This window comes from Budorcas taxicolor, chromosome 11 (assembly GCF_023091745.1).
Source record: "Budorcas taxicolor isolate Tak-1 chromosome 11, Takin1.1, whole genome shotgun sequence".
NCBI classification, from domain to species: domain Eukaryota; kingdom Metazoa; phylum Chordata; class Mammalia; order Artiodactyla; family Bovidae; genus Budorcas; species Budorcas taxicolor.
In genome coordinates this window covers 29,503,424-29,517,120 of record NC_068920.1, presented here as the reverse complement: position 1 = coordinate 29,517,120, position 13,697 = coordinate 29,503,424, and the positions used below count along the sequence as shown (strand labels likewise).

Here is a 13,697-nt window from a genome sequence, read left to right as displayed (position 1 = left end):
GGTATACTTCGCTTTAATCATTAAAGAAGAGTGCATTGTCCAGAAGTAAAATATGTCTGCTTTGAAAATAGAGGTAAAGCTAAGCGATTTCTGTGATAGTCCAAATCAAAAATGCTAGTGGCTAGAAGAAGATGATAGCGCTGGAGGTGGAAAGAAGTTGTCGGATTGTAGATAAACTTTTAGAGTAGAATCCCATCAACACTGGTTGATGGATTTTTCATTCACTTAACATTTATTGATTGCCCATTGTGTACACTCTTGTAAGAACCAGGCACGGAGCAATGGGCAAAGGAGATGAAAAATCCGTGGCCCTGTGGAGCTTACTATTCTCATCCGGGAGACAGATGATGAACTATATAAATAAAGTATTTATACTTCTGATAATGATACGTTGCTATGAAGAAGAGTAAAGAATAGAGGAGATTTAGTGGTTTGACCTCCCCCCTCCCCCCAATTTGGACCATTTTATTAATACCTTCTTAACATTTTAAAATATTCCAACTCATGAACACAAGATAACTTTCCATTTACTTAGATCTTCTTTAATTTCAATGTTCTGTTCTCTTCAGGGTACATGTCCTAAACGTCCTTGGTTAATTTATTCTTGAGTATTTTTTTCTTTTCCATGCTCTTGTAAATGGAAGTGTTTTCTTCATTTCAGCTTTGGATTAGGGCAGTGTTTTGAACCAAAGACATGAGTAGGAAGAGGCAGAGAATGGCGGTTGACACCATGTAGAAACAGCCTTTAAAAGGTGACAAAACCTCCTCACGGTCACTGAACTAGAAAGCGGCAAGTCCAGGATGCTTCCGCAAGGGCCTTCTGCTGACTTCGGAGCTCGGAGCTCGAAGCTGTCCCGCCTCCCTGCTCTGGCCTCTGTGGATGTAGATGCTTCAACCAAGCGCCTCCCACATCTTTGTTTTTCTGTCTCTTATTGGTCAAGATGCTCGGAGAGGATTTTTTAACCTGCTTCGTCGTTATTGCCAAAGATGGCTGTTTCATCCTCACCTCTATTTTCTTATGGGGACTCTACTGTTACCCTGGGCTCCCTGCCCGATTCCTGGTCCTGGTTGCCAGAAAATTACTACAAGCAAACTTGGTAGGCACGCAGCGTCCTCCGCTCCAGCCAGGCGCACTGGATCAGAATCTCTGGAGTAGGGCCAGGAATCTGCATGTGTAACAGGCTCCCTAGGTAACTGTGATGTTCCTTGGGGCTGGCGAGCTCAGGTTTGACAATTTTTAAAGAGATGCCCACGGAAGACCTTTTCTGGACTCTGAATAGCGATCTGACTGAGGTGGGGGAGGAAGTCATGAAGATTTATGGAGAAATAGGAATCCACAGCGGAGAAGGCAATGGCGCCCCACTCCAGTCCTCTTGCCTGGAAAATCCCATGGACAGAGGAGCCTGGCAGGCTGCGGTCCATGGGGTCGCAAACAGTCGGACATGACTGAGTGACTTCACCTTCACCTTTCATTTTCATGCACTGGAGAAGAAAATGGCAACCCACTCCAGTGTTCTTGCCTAGAGAATCCCAGGAACAGGGGAGCCTGGTGGGCTACCATCTACGGGGTCGCAGAGTCGGACACGACTTAAGCGACTTAGCAGCAGCAGCAGCAGCAGGAATCCACAGAGTGAGAGGAGCAGGGGCAAGCATTCTGAGGCAGGAGTAATATTCTGCTGCTGCAGAAATATTCAAAGTGCCATAAGGGATCTAAGGAAAGTGGTGAGATTGTGGGTCGGAGGGTGGGGGTGAGATTGATGGGGAGCAGGAAAAAAAGGGGAGACTGGAAAATAGACATGCCGAGACTGAAAGAGAGAGAGAGAGACGAAAGAGAGAGACTGAAGTAGAGCGGAGATGGAAAGAGAATTGAGGAACAAAGAGACGAACAGATTGAGTATTGAGGCAAATGAGGGGGACTGAAAGTATGCTGGAGGGTGGGGGTGGGGGGAAAGAGGGGCTCCTGAGGTAGAGAGTGATGGCTCCTGAGGGAGAGGGGAGAGTGAGGCACAGGCATGGAGACTGAGGGCCAGAGGGAAGGAAGATCAAGGGACAAGAAAGGAGAAAATCAAGAGCAGAGAGAGAATTGGATATCCAGGGGCCACAGCCACAGGGCTCTATATACAGACTCTGGCGTCCCTGCCTTGCTTGAATGGTTCCAACAGAAGCTTGACTGCTCCAAGACAAGAGTCTGCAAACATACCTGAGCTACGGATCAAAGACTATAAACTGAAAGGCCAGCGCTTGGGACAATAGAGGAAGTCTTGAGGGAGTGGAGGGAACATAGCCCCTGGAGCCCTCCCACAAAGAACTGGACAGCATGGACATCGGGCCTGTGCCATGGCTGGGCCCTCTGCTCCTGGTTTCCCTCTGGGTGTCCTCAGCTCCAGGTAGGAGGATCCTGAGAGTCAGGCCGGAGCCCCCTTGGGGAGCCCCGCTCCGGCCTGACTCTTTCCCCTCCACGTCCCACAGCTTCCCTCCTTCGGCGCCTTGGTGAGCACATCCTGAGGTTTCAGGAGAGCTCAGCCTTGGGCCTGGGGCTGGGCCCAGATTCTGTGACCCTCCCAAAAGAGGGGTGGTTGGAGCAGCCACTGGACCCCTTCAATGCCTCTGACAGACGCTCCTTCCTGCAGGTAAGGCCAGGAGAGAGGAGGCCCACTGCCCACCCTACTCCCTTCTCAGTCCCCCTACTCCGCCCCTCAGTCTCTGCTTTCTATTCCTATCTCTACACCTCTGTCACCTCGTCCTCTCCCCAATCAGCCTTACCTGATATCTGCTGTCAGTATCCCTATGGCCCTTTAGTCTAGCCCCTCTGTTTCTTAGATTTGCCCTCTATCCCCTAGCCTCCCCTTCCTTTCTTTAGCCTCCCACCTTTTTTGTTCCTCAGGTCCTATCCTTCAGTGTTTCCTTTTCCCTGTCTTTCACTCTCACTCCCTCATTGCCCCTCAACTACCACCCCCCTTCTCCCTGTCCTTCAGATTAATCACCAAATGCACCACCAAGTCTCAATATGCAGCAAAAATCTGGATCAGCTTTGGAACCAGACCTGGCTCACAATAGGCACTTGAAGATATGTATTTAATGAATGAACAGATTTACCACTTTTATACCTACTCTTTTACACTTGCTCTCCCCACAGTCTCCAAAGGTCATCTCACACAGGCCTTATTTCTAAATCCACCTGCATTTATTAATTATTCTACAATAATTATCTCAATATCGAGCAAGTGCCTACCACTTCCTAGCCACTATTCTTGACCCTGGGTTATCAGAGTGAAAGAGCTGACAAAAATATCTCCCCTTGTAGATATTACATTCCAGATGAGGAGACAAACAGGAGAGAAATGAACATGTAAATAAACAAGTCAACGTCAGATAAAAAAGATCCATCAGGGAAAGAGACCAGAATGAACAGGAAATAAAGAGTAGGTCAGAACTCTCACGATTCCATTTCTTCCTCCCCGTCCCACCTCTTAGCGGTACTGGGTAAATGACCAACATTGGACCAGCCAGGATGGACCTGTGTTCCTGCATCTGGGAGGTGAAGGCAGCCTTGGACCTGGTTCAGTGATGAGAGGTAAGAAGCAAGCGTGAGGAAAGACAGGGGGAAGCTGGCAGAGGCGAGGAAGGGGAGTTGTATACTGCGAAGGGCTGTGAAGCCTGAGGTTTGCAAGAGTTGACACCCACCTCACACATATCCCCTTTGGACTCTCCACAGGGCACCCTGCAAATCTGGCCCCAATCTGGGGGGCCCTGGTGATAAGTCTGGAGCATCGATTTTATGGCCTGAGTATACCTGCCGAGGGGCTGGACATGGCCCAGCTCCGCTTCTTGTCCAGCCGCCATGCGTGAGTGGGGGTAGGGGATGTTTGGGGTCATGGGACTGAAGGTGGCTGTATTTTGGCTTCTCTGAATCTTTGTCTCTTCTTCCATTGCCCAAAGTTGACCTCTGAGTCCCTGGTCCCATGTTTTCTTCTCTGTCTTTCAGTGTTTTATTCTTTTTCTGTCTTTCCGTCTCTCTCCCTCCCTATCCTTTATTTCTCCACCTCTTCCACTGTATTCTTATCTTTTGCTATTGCACTATGACCTGCTGGTCCAGACTACCAGAATCCCTTAGACGGATGACACAGCTTCCTCACTGGTCTCCTTGTTTCTGTCCTTGATCCCGTCAGTCTATTCTCCAGATGAAGAGCCAGAGTGATCATTAGACCACACTCCAGATCATCTCTCTCCTGGCTCAAATCCCTCACGTCTCTCATCGCACTCAGAGCAAAGACAAAACCTTTGCAACATCTCCTCCACCAGCCTCTGGATCTGCTGTGGAAGCTCCTATGCTGGCTTTGGAGGCTCCCCAGTTAGCTCTCTGGCCTCTCTCTCCCTCTTACTGGGCTCCAGGTACACTGAAGTTCTTGCTGTTCTCCAGACTTGCAGGCACATCACTTCCTTGAGCCTTTGAACTCTGCCTTCTTCAGAGTGGGCTTCCCCCAGATATTTGTCTAGCTCCCTCTCTCGCGTCCTTCAGTGCACCCTACCGCTATACCAAATCCCTTCTCTTTCTTTCCCCCCTCGCCTACTTTATTGTTCCCCCGGACTTATCTCTCCCTTTTCTGCTTTCCATCTCTGTATCTGTCTGTAATCATTCTGACTTTCTCTGCCTCACTCTTGTCTCCATCTTGGTGTGTCCCCATCTGTATCACATTGCCTGTATATTCCTCTCTATCTCTTAAACTTTTCACAAGCTAAACTAGTTTCCAACTGCAGTAGGATGACACTAACTGCAAACTGTTTCAGAAAGGTTACGGAGGGGAGAAAGCATTTGGGATTAAAAAAAAAGAAAAGAAAAGATGTTAGGGTATCCCCTGGTGATTAGGTGATTAGGGCCTCACGGTTCCACTGAAGGGGTCATGGGTTCGATCACTGCTAATTGGGGAACTAAAATCCCAGAAGCCTTGTGGTACTGCCAAAGGGAAAGAAAAAAAGGAAGGGTGTTAGATATATTCCAATATCTCTGTCTCTTTTTCTAATCGTGTCTCCCTCTTGGCCAATACCTCCTAACCTATCCAGCCTAGGCCCCCTCCTCTTCCTGAGTAGCTGTCTTTGACAGTCTCCAATCCCTCCTATAATTTAGATTTTCACCCAAACTGTCTTGAAGATTTTTCTTCTCCCACCTAGTCTGGAAGTGAAGAGTGGAAGCTTTCCAAATGAGTCTCCCCTGATCTAGGCACTTGTGCGGAAATGTGTAGGTATGGGGAATCCTCAGAAATACCTCATGAGAAAAAACCCTAGCTTCTGGCCAGGCTCTCTCCATTCTTGTCTCTGGATTCCTGCCTGTAAATTGCGGAATCTTCAGGGATTCCTACCCATGGGAACCGACTCAGCCTCTTCTCTGACCCTAGGCTGGCGGATGCGGCCTCTGCTCGCCTCACACTCTCCCGCCTCTTCAACGTCTCCTCCACCAGCCCCTGGATCTGCTTCGGAGGTTCCTATGCTGGCTCCCTGGCTGCCTGGGCCCGGCTGAAGGTCCTGGGACCCCTCTGGGTGGACTGGGGGAAAGGAACTTGGACTGCGAGGTCCATAACTCAGATAATGGGAAAACCTCCTTCCACACCCTCCTCCCCCCAACCGCCCATCCCAATCTGCCTTCAGAAGAGTTCAGTGTGTAGAAGGTAGGGACTTGCCTGAGATGACACAACGAGTGAGTGACACAGGGGCGGGCAGATATGGGATCCCAGTCCTTCAGCCCCCAGGCTGATAACTTGTTCTCCCTCAGTTTCCCCATCTATTTTTTGCTTCCATCGCCTCTTCCGCTCCGGTGCGGGCCACACTGGATTTCTCCAAGTATAACGACGTAAGGATGGCGGGCGGTGGGCCGGGGGCGGGGGGGTGGGGGTGGGGGTGGGGGCGGGGAGGAAGACCTCGGTGGTGCGGTTCACCTGATATTTTTACGCGACCCGACTTTAGGTGGTGTCTAGAAGCCTAATGAACACTGCGATTGGCGGATCCCTGGAGGTATGAGTTGGGGTTCAGTCGGAGGGGGATAGGGAAAGAGAAAAGGCCTTGAGGATGGGGGCCAGAGAAAACGGCTGAAGCTTGCAAGGTGTTGGGGTCTCAGAGACTTGGGAGCCCCGAGAGGTGGGTGAATTTGGGAAGAACGCGAGAGCTGAAGATGGGTCTGGGTACTGAGAAGGGAGGACCCTACGAGGGCGGGGCCTGAGGACGGACCACCCTATCAGGAGGCTGTATTCGTGTGGGCGGGGCCTGGGGGTGGGACGGCCCGGAGGAGGAGCCGGGAAGAGGGCAGGGCCTCGAGCAAAAGCGACTTTCGACTGCCCGGTGTATGAATCTGAATGTGGAAAAGTGGGGAGCCCAGGGAGGATGAGGGTCACGGAAAGGGAAAGGCGGAACCCCTGGCCCAAGTCTTCACCAACGCCGCCTCTCGCTCTCCGCAGTGCCGGGCGGCGGCGTCCGCAGCCTTTGCGGAGGTGGAGCGGCGGCTGCGCGCGAGCCGTGGGGCTCGGGCAGCGCTGAGCGTGGAGCTTGGAGCGTGCGGGTCCCTGGAGCGCGCTGAGGACCAGGCAGAGCTTCTGGGGGCGCTGCAGGCACTCGTGGGAGGTGCGGTGCAGTACGATGGGCAAGCTGGAGCGCCGCTGAGTGTGCGACAGCTCTGCAGATTCCTGCTCGGGGATCGGGGCAACTGCGGGGGCAACTGCAGCGGCCCTGCACCCTACCGCGGGCTTCGTCGGGCAGTGCAGGTGAGAACCCCGAGCACCGCCAAGAGTGAGCAGAGCGAGGATTCCTGCTTCACCTCCTCTGTGTGAACTTGGGCAAGCGTAAACCCTTCTGCACCTTAGTTTCCTCATCTGTAAAATGGGTATTACATCTCAAAAGGACCTCGGAGGTGGAATGAGGTAGGAGCAGTATGGCCTAGGGAACAGGGAGCCCGGAGCACAGTAGGCAGGTGATAGCGACTGTGCTTACTATTTTGCCTACATTGTTCTGTCCTCTTTCTGGGGCCTGCAAGAGTGTCTGGCACACAGCAAACTCTCAAATAGTATTTGTAGAATGAAGGAAAAACATTAGTCCGGGGGACACAGTTGTCCTCGGGACACAGTCCTCCTAGAGACCGGGGCTCCTAGCCTCGGACTCCCTCGGACTCCCAACCTCTACAATCCAGCTATCACTTTTCCTTCGATGTCTGCACCAAATGCTGTGCGGTGCGCTTCACATATATTATCTCATTGAATTCTTGCAATAGTTCTACGAAGTAAACACTACTATTGTCCCCAGACACAACTGAGGAAACTGAGGTCTAAGATATTCTCACTTGCCCAAGATCAGCTTTACAGGTGAGAAGTTCCTAGTCATCTAGCACCTTAATTTCTAACCCACAGGGACCTAGGTCCCCAGCAACTCTGAGCAGTGACCCCAGGAAAACTCAGAAACTCACTCTTCTGACTTCTGACCTTTGACCTGTAGGGACCAATGGCTCCAGGCCCCGCCCTGGCTTGATGGCCAGGGTGGGGGCGGGGGGCAGCGGGGGGGGGGGGGGCAAGGAACGTATGTCTGCATATATGTATGTGTATTGTCCTTTAGGTTGTCACACACGACCTGGGTCAGAGGTGTTTAAGCATTTCTCGGGCAGAGACAGTGGCACAGCTGAGGGTCACAGAACTCCAAGTGTCCAGCGTGGGTGACCGGCAGTGGTTGTACCAAACTTGTACCGAGTTCGGCTACTGTGAGTGACTGGCCCAACTCTCACCTCCAAAACATATGGTCTCTGCTGTGCCTAGACAAGCCATCTCAAGGTCGTCCAGGCTCACTATGCTCCTTCTGAGACACCCCCAACCTCACTCCAGACATTATTCTATCACAGCCCTGATCATTCTAGGCCATCAGTGTCTTGGGCTGAGTGCGTCTCTGAGAGGACCGTGAACTCACTGAAGGGAGGGTCTGGAACTGTCTCAGTCATCACTGGGGAGAGCTCTGTACACGATTATTAAAGAGGTAGGGGGCTGGCTATATACTCCACATTGGTGAATCCCTCTCTCCACAGACGTCACCTGTGAGGTCCCCGGGTGCCCTTTCTCCCAGCTCCCAGCTCTGCCCTCCGAGCTTGAGCTATGTGAACAGGTGTTTGGGCTTTCAACCTCATCTGTAGCCCAGGCTGTGGCCCAGACCAACTCCTATTATGGTGGCCAGACCCCAGGGGCCACCCAAGTGCTGTTTGTTAATGGTGAGTGTGCCGTCAGAACTTGACTCCTTAGTGTCTATCTGGCTGTGGCTCAACACACCGTCCTCTCCTTTCTTTCCAGGGGATACAGATCCCTGGCATGTGCTAAGTGTAACACAGCCTTTGGGACCCTCCGAGCCAGCCCTTCTCATCCCTAGTGCCTCTCATTGCTTGGACATGGCACCTGAGAGACCCTCAGATTCCCCTGGCCTCCGCCTTGCGCGACAGGTAAGAGAGAAAAATCTCTCAGTGATTTGCGTTATTATTTGCATGCTAATTTGCATGTTCCTGCTCTCTACTAGTGCTGGAGTCTGAACTTTCCAAATTCTCCCCACCTCTCTACAGAAAATCTCCCAGCAGCTGCAGACCTGGCTTGGGCTGGCAAAGGAGAGCCAGGTTAGGGGTGCTGTCTGAATCCTACACCCTCACCAACTACAGAAGCGCCACCTCAGTCCTGGCTGTATCCATTTATTGGACAAGAAAAGGCAGCTTGTTGGGAAACAGGAAATTCCCAGGAATTCACATTTAGGAACTGTCCTGCATAAAACCATCTTGTGTCTGCATACATCCTCACTCCTGACTAAAAGTGCTTTGTTACAAAGAGTTCTATAAATTAAGTGATTATTCTCAATGTTCTGTCATTTTTGTTCAGTCACAAAGTCGTGTCCGACTCTTTGGGACCCCATGGACTGTAGCCTGCTAGGCTCCTCTGTCCATGGAATTCTCCAGACAAGAACCCTGGAGAGGGTAGCCGCTCCCTTCTCCACAACTCAATGAGAATATCATTATTTTAAACGTCAAATGTCAAATGAACATGGCTCTATACCCTCGTCTCCTCCCCCTGCAAATCAGCTTCAGGCTCAAATTTTGTTCAAGTACTGGGCGGGGTGCCTTGCTGCCTGTATGTCTCTGGACTTCAGACCCTGACCTGTCTCTGCTTCTCACTGCTCCTCTCACTGGACCCTCGCCCTCAGTCTCCTCCTGCCTGAACTCTCTCTGTCTCTAATTGTCTCTCAGTCTGCTCCTGTTTCTCTGAATACCTTCATTTCTGTTGCTCTCTGTGTCTTAGTCTGGTTCTCTTTCTTTCTCTTCGTCTCTGTCTCGGCCCTTGTCTCTCATTCAGTATCTTTCTGCTTCCCTCCCCTCTTGCTTGCTCTGTCCTTCCCTTGCTCTATTTCTGTCTCTCACTTTTGGTCTCTGCGTCCCGTGAGTCACTTTCTTTCTCACTCTCTCTCTCTGCCCCTATTCCTCCCTCTTCAGACTTTCCCTGTCCTTTGTGATCTTCTCAATCGTGCTTTCTCCGTGAGGCTCAGTTTCTGTCTCTTAGGCTCTTCCTCATTGTCTCTACTGCTCTTCTTGTCACTTCATCCTTGTCTTTCTCTGTCTGTCTTTTAGTTTTCCTTCTTTTTCACTCACCAATCTTTTCCCGTAATCAAATGTCACTCTTGGGCAAGTCCAGCTTCCAATCCAAGGGGTTTAGGGTTCTGATCAAGCCTTCCTGCTGAGGACACCTCCAAGCTCTGAGAGACTGGACCCAGTCTCACGGGGGCCCACTTAGCCTGCCTTAGCACTGCCAACAGTACATGTTCACCGGTTGGTTCAACCCTCACCAGGACCAGGAGTCAGCCAGTCAAGTGGCCTGAGTGTCTCTGGGAAGCTGGGAAGTGGAGGGAAAGTAAAGAGGAGTGGGGTGAGGGGAGGGATGGGCAGGAGTGTGGAAACAGAGGCATAAAGCCCATTCTGTGAGGGGTCATTCCCTGCCTTTCTTGACTCCAAACCCTGAGGAGTAACACTGTTGCCTCTTCTGAGGATCAGTCCTAGTGCAGGTCACAGGTGCTGCTGCTGCTGCTGCTGCTACGTCGCTTCAGTCGTGTCCGACTCTGTGCGACGCCACGGACGGCAGGCCACCAGGCTCCCCCGTCCCTGGGATTCTCCAGGCAAGAACACTGGAATGGGTTGCCATTTCCTTCTCCAATGCATGAAAGTGAAAAGTGAAAGTGAAGTCGCTCAGTCGTGTCCGACTCACAGGTGCTATCCTGTAACAAACGCTGCTCTTGAACCACAGCCACTCATGTTGAGGTCTAGCCTCAGTGATTCCCATCATCATTTAACGTGTGCACCATGGTCTGACAGTCATGGGTGCTCGATTCCTGTCGAGAGATGAAAGAATGAGGTGTACCCTCCAATCTTCACTCCCTCTTGATTTTCCTCCTACTTTGCTGGATACTTATTTGCAAGCTTCTCCATTTATTATTTAATGGCTTTGGGGTTGGTCCCGGGCTACCTCGTCTCCTCAAGTGTTCTCAGAGCCTCCCTATCAATGTGGCTGTGGTGCTAGGCCTAGCTCTCAGGCAGGTATTCCACAATTTTGATTACCTCAGTCCTCAGGAAATAGAGTTCATTCACGCCAAATACTAAGAATTCCTCTTTGTTTCCCCCTAATTCCACGATGGGGGAGAGGAAGAATGTGCTTTCTTCTTTCTTTGAATATTAGTTTGTAGTCATTTGGGTTCACTGTGTTCCTTATCCAGCTCCCGGAAAAGCCGTATTGATTCCTTTTCTTTTAATAGCATAAACACGAGCACAAACCGCCGTGTCTGGCCGGTTAGCTCAGTTGGTTAGAGCGTGGTGCTAATAACGCCAAGGTCGCGGGTTCGATCCCTGTACGGGCCAGGCTTGAGGTGACGGTTCATCCCTTTTAGGCTCACCGCCATATCCCAGTTCATGTCTGGGACACGAAGCTCTCGCTGAGAACTTTAACTGGAGTCAATCGTACATCTTTCCTCATGTTTGACTCGCATCTGCAGAATGAAAGGATAGCAGTCAGTGACCCAGCAAGACCTAGAGCGTCGCTTTGGCACATTGTGATCCACAGGATAACTGATTCCAGCGAAGAAACTGACCTTCCTGGAGTATTTCCCTCCTAAAATAGACTATGAAACCATCTACACTTTCTGCATTTCCACACTTGAGTCTTAACTAGATCAGCAAAAGATGGAACAAGGTTTTTCAAAGGCTATGTGAAAAAACTCTATTGATACAAACACAGCAGGAGAGAAACAGTTTTGTCAGCTGTCTCCTTATGAGCTGGAAAGAGCCGTCAATGGCCAAACCTGAAACACTGGGAACAACAGATAATATAGTTTGAGATAATGATGCAAACTAAGTATAAAATGTGTATTCATGGGTCCATACTGTTACAAATCAGTGATTAAAGAAGTCAACCAATGAATACAGGAGAAGGGATGTATTTTTCTTACTGATGCATTCCAGCTAAGGTAAGAAGCTACTCCCCACCCGCTCACCAGGAGATGGAGCTTTAACCTCTCCCTTCTGGAATATGGGCCATCCTGACCGACTAGCTTCTGAATATCCAGGAAGAAGTAGGAAAACATAGGAAGAAACTTCACCAGGGAGAAAAATGGCAAACACTACCTTAAAAGTGATCGAGGTTGGCATCACTAATGGTAAGCTATCCTCCTATCAAGTCACATCTGAAAGGAAGTGACGGGACAAGTACTCTGTGGTCTCGTCCAGAAACCTGTAGCCCCAGGCCTTCGTGTGAAAACTATCAGACAAACCTAGACTGGAAGACAGTCATACAAATACCGGATAGAAAGAATTCATCCGCACCAAGAAACAATCACAGACCAGAGGAGGCTGAACGCAATGTGGGATGCCGTGGGTTGGGGGGAGGGGAGACATTAGTGTAAGAACAGATGTGACACACACAAGTACATGCGTTTAGTTATTATTAAAATATCAGTGTTGGTTTCTTGGCTTTAATAAAGGTTCCATGGTAACCTAAGAAGCTAATGAAAGGAAACTCTGAAATGGGTACAAAGAAACTCTGTTGTTTTTGCAACTTTTCTAAATATGCTCCAAAATAAAAATTTATGTTTCAGTATTCGCATAGGAAATGTGTCTGCTTCCCACCACTCAAATCAGAGTTGAGACAAATGCCTGGTGGGCAGTAGGTCCATGACAGGCAGTTCCTAAAAGCCGAAGGAACGTGATTGATGTCTTCTTTGGTGCAGGACATGCAGAGATATTTACATGGTGATCTGTGCAAGCTGGTACATGCTGCAGATGATTCTCCCAGAGTCCCATTCCCACACTGAAATGCAAACCAGACCAATGACATTCGTCTTCAGCCTGTACAAGACATCTGAAATGGAGCTGTATGGTGTATGTTGAACTTGAAGTTTGGTGAGTTTCTCTCACAAAGTTTCAAATAACACCTGAAATGTTTTCTTTCCCAGCTTGGCCCTAAAATATTTTCATTTGTGTCAATAAACATCTTAACCACTGCTCTTTGTGACATCTTGCCCATTACAAAGGGCAAGACCATCTTGCCCTGTGTTCCCATGACACAATCCAAGACTGTCAGACCGAACAATGGCCAGTTCACTGTTCTTTCGTGGGGTTGTCCCAGAGATCGTACTTTGCCCAGGCAGTATTACTCACCCCTTCTTTTTTGAACTGGGAGATCAAAGGTTACTGTAATGTTGGGTGGGTTTGTTTTCTTTCCTTTTTGTTTTTAGTTCTTATTTGTGTGTGTGTGCACTCAAGTGCCTTTGATGTGCTTAACAGTGGGTGGTTCCTAACTTAGTTTTCCCATTAATTCACAAAACACTTGATAAAGTACAATAGGAGAGGTGAATCATATTGGGCAGAAAAATTTTAATCCTATAGCAGTATGTGATTGCAATGAAGGAGTTCTTCAAATAGAAATAAATGGAAAACGTGACCTACCTTTACAGAAGTACTCGAGAAGCTACAGTTGTTGGGAAAAAAAAAAACCCACAAAACAAAAGTCTGTTATTGCAAGAGATACTGGCAGCTTCCTGACGCTATTCACTAGCACCTGTGGAAGCAATATTGTTTATGCGGCCTAGATACAGAACACTCGTAGCAGTCTTATAGATGGAGGCTAGAAATAATCTACACTACCTGCCAGCGCTCTTCAAAGAATTTGAGTAAATAAAAATCATAAATAGAGGTTTTACATTTTCTCAAAGTCACGAGTATAATGACAGATTTGGAACAAAGAATCAGTGGGGTCTGACATCAGAGTTTGAGCTCTAAAGCATCATTGCATACTGCCTCATGCTCAGAGGAGAGGACTATTCTCTGATATTTATGCACCAAGTGTCTATTTCAGGAACTCAGACAAGTCAAGAACTTTAGAACATTTTTCATGTAAGACATGTCTACCAAAGTTTGAATTGTCTGTATTTCTGTGTCAAACATCATTCTTGCATGTCTACATTTGCTGAATTCTTACCTTCCTTTTCCCTTTTGCATGCCTTTACCGTCCACATCGCTCTAAAATAAATAAGAACAGGCACACTCCTCTCTTGTAAGATACTGCTCTTTGACAGTGAGCGTAGCAAAAGATGTGGTGAAGTCCTTTCCAGCGCTCCATTTCATGTTATGTTTCTAGACTGATAAGCGCCACCGTTTTCCT

General features: G+C 49.1%; 1 protein-coding gene and 1 non-coding gene across 2 annotated transcripts; both read left to right on the top strand.

Moving 5' to 3' along the window:
• Window positions 1-2,317: 2,317 nt before the first annotated feature.
• On the top strand, window positions 2,318-8,641 carry LOC128055166 (thymus-specific serine protease-like). Its single transcript, XM_052647578.1, has 12 exons — window positions 2,318-2,387; window positions 2,470-2,630; window positions 3,475-3,574; window positions 3,716-3,845; window positions 5,394-5,517; window positions 5,768-5,845; window positions 5,959-6,006; window positions 6,447-6,749; window positions 7,591-7,732; window positions 8,051-8,230; window positions 8,310-8,455; window positions 8,573-8,641. The coding sequence occupies exons 1-12, from the start codon at window positions 2,318-2,320 to the stop codon at window positions 8,639-8,641; spliced, it is 1,551 nt and encodes a 516-aa protein (XP_052503538.1).
• Window positions 8,642-10,826: 2,185 nt separating this feature from the next.
• Window positions 10,827-10,900, top strand: TRNAI-AAU (transfer RNA isoleucine (anticodon AAU)). The gene has a single exon. It is a non-coding gene; the product is annotated as a tRNA-Ile (tRNA).
• Window positions 10,901-13,697: the final 2,797 nt, after the last annotated feature.

Excerpts from the sequence above, each read along its gene's own strand:
- LOC128055166 (XM_052647578.1), top strand. The coding sequence starts at position 2,318 with ATGGACATCGGGCCTGTGCCATGGCTGGGCCCTCTGCTCCTGGTTTCC. Across the intron at positions 2,388-2,469 it reads CTGGGTGTCCTCAGCTCCAG|CTTCCCTCCTTCGGCGCCTT; the intron begins GTAGGAGGATCC and ends CACGTCCCACAG. Across the intron at positions 6,007-6,446 it reads CGATTGGCGGATCCCTGGAG|TGCCGGGCGGCGGCGTCCGC; the intron begins GTATGAGTTGGG and ends CGCTCTCCGCAG.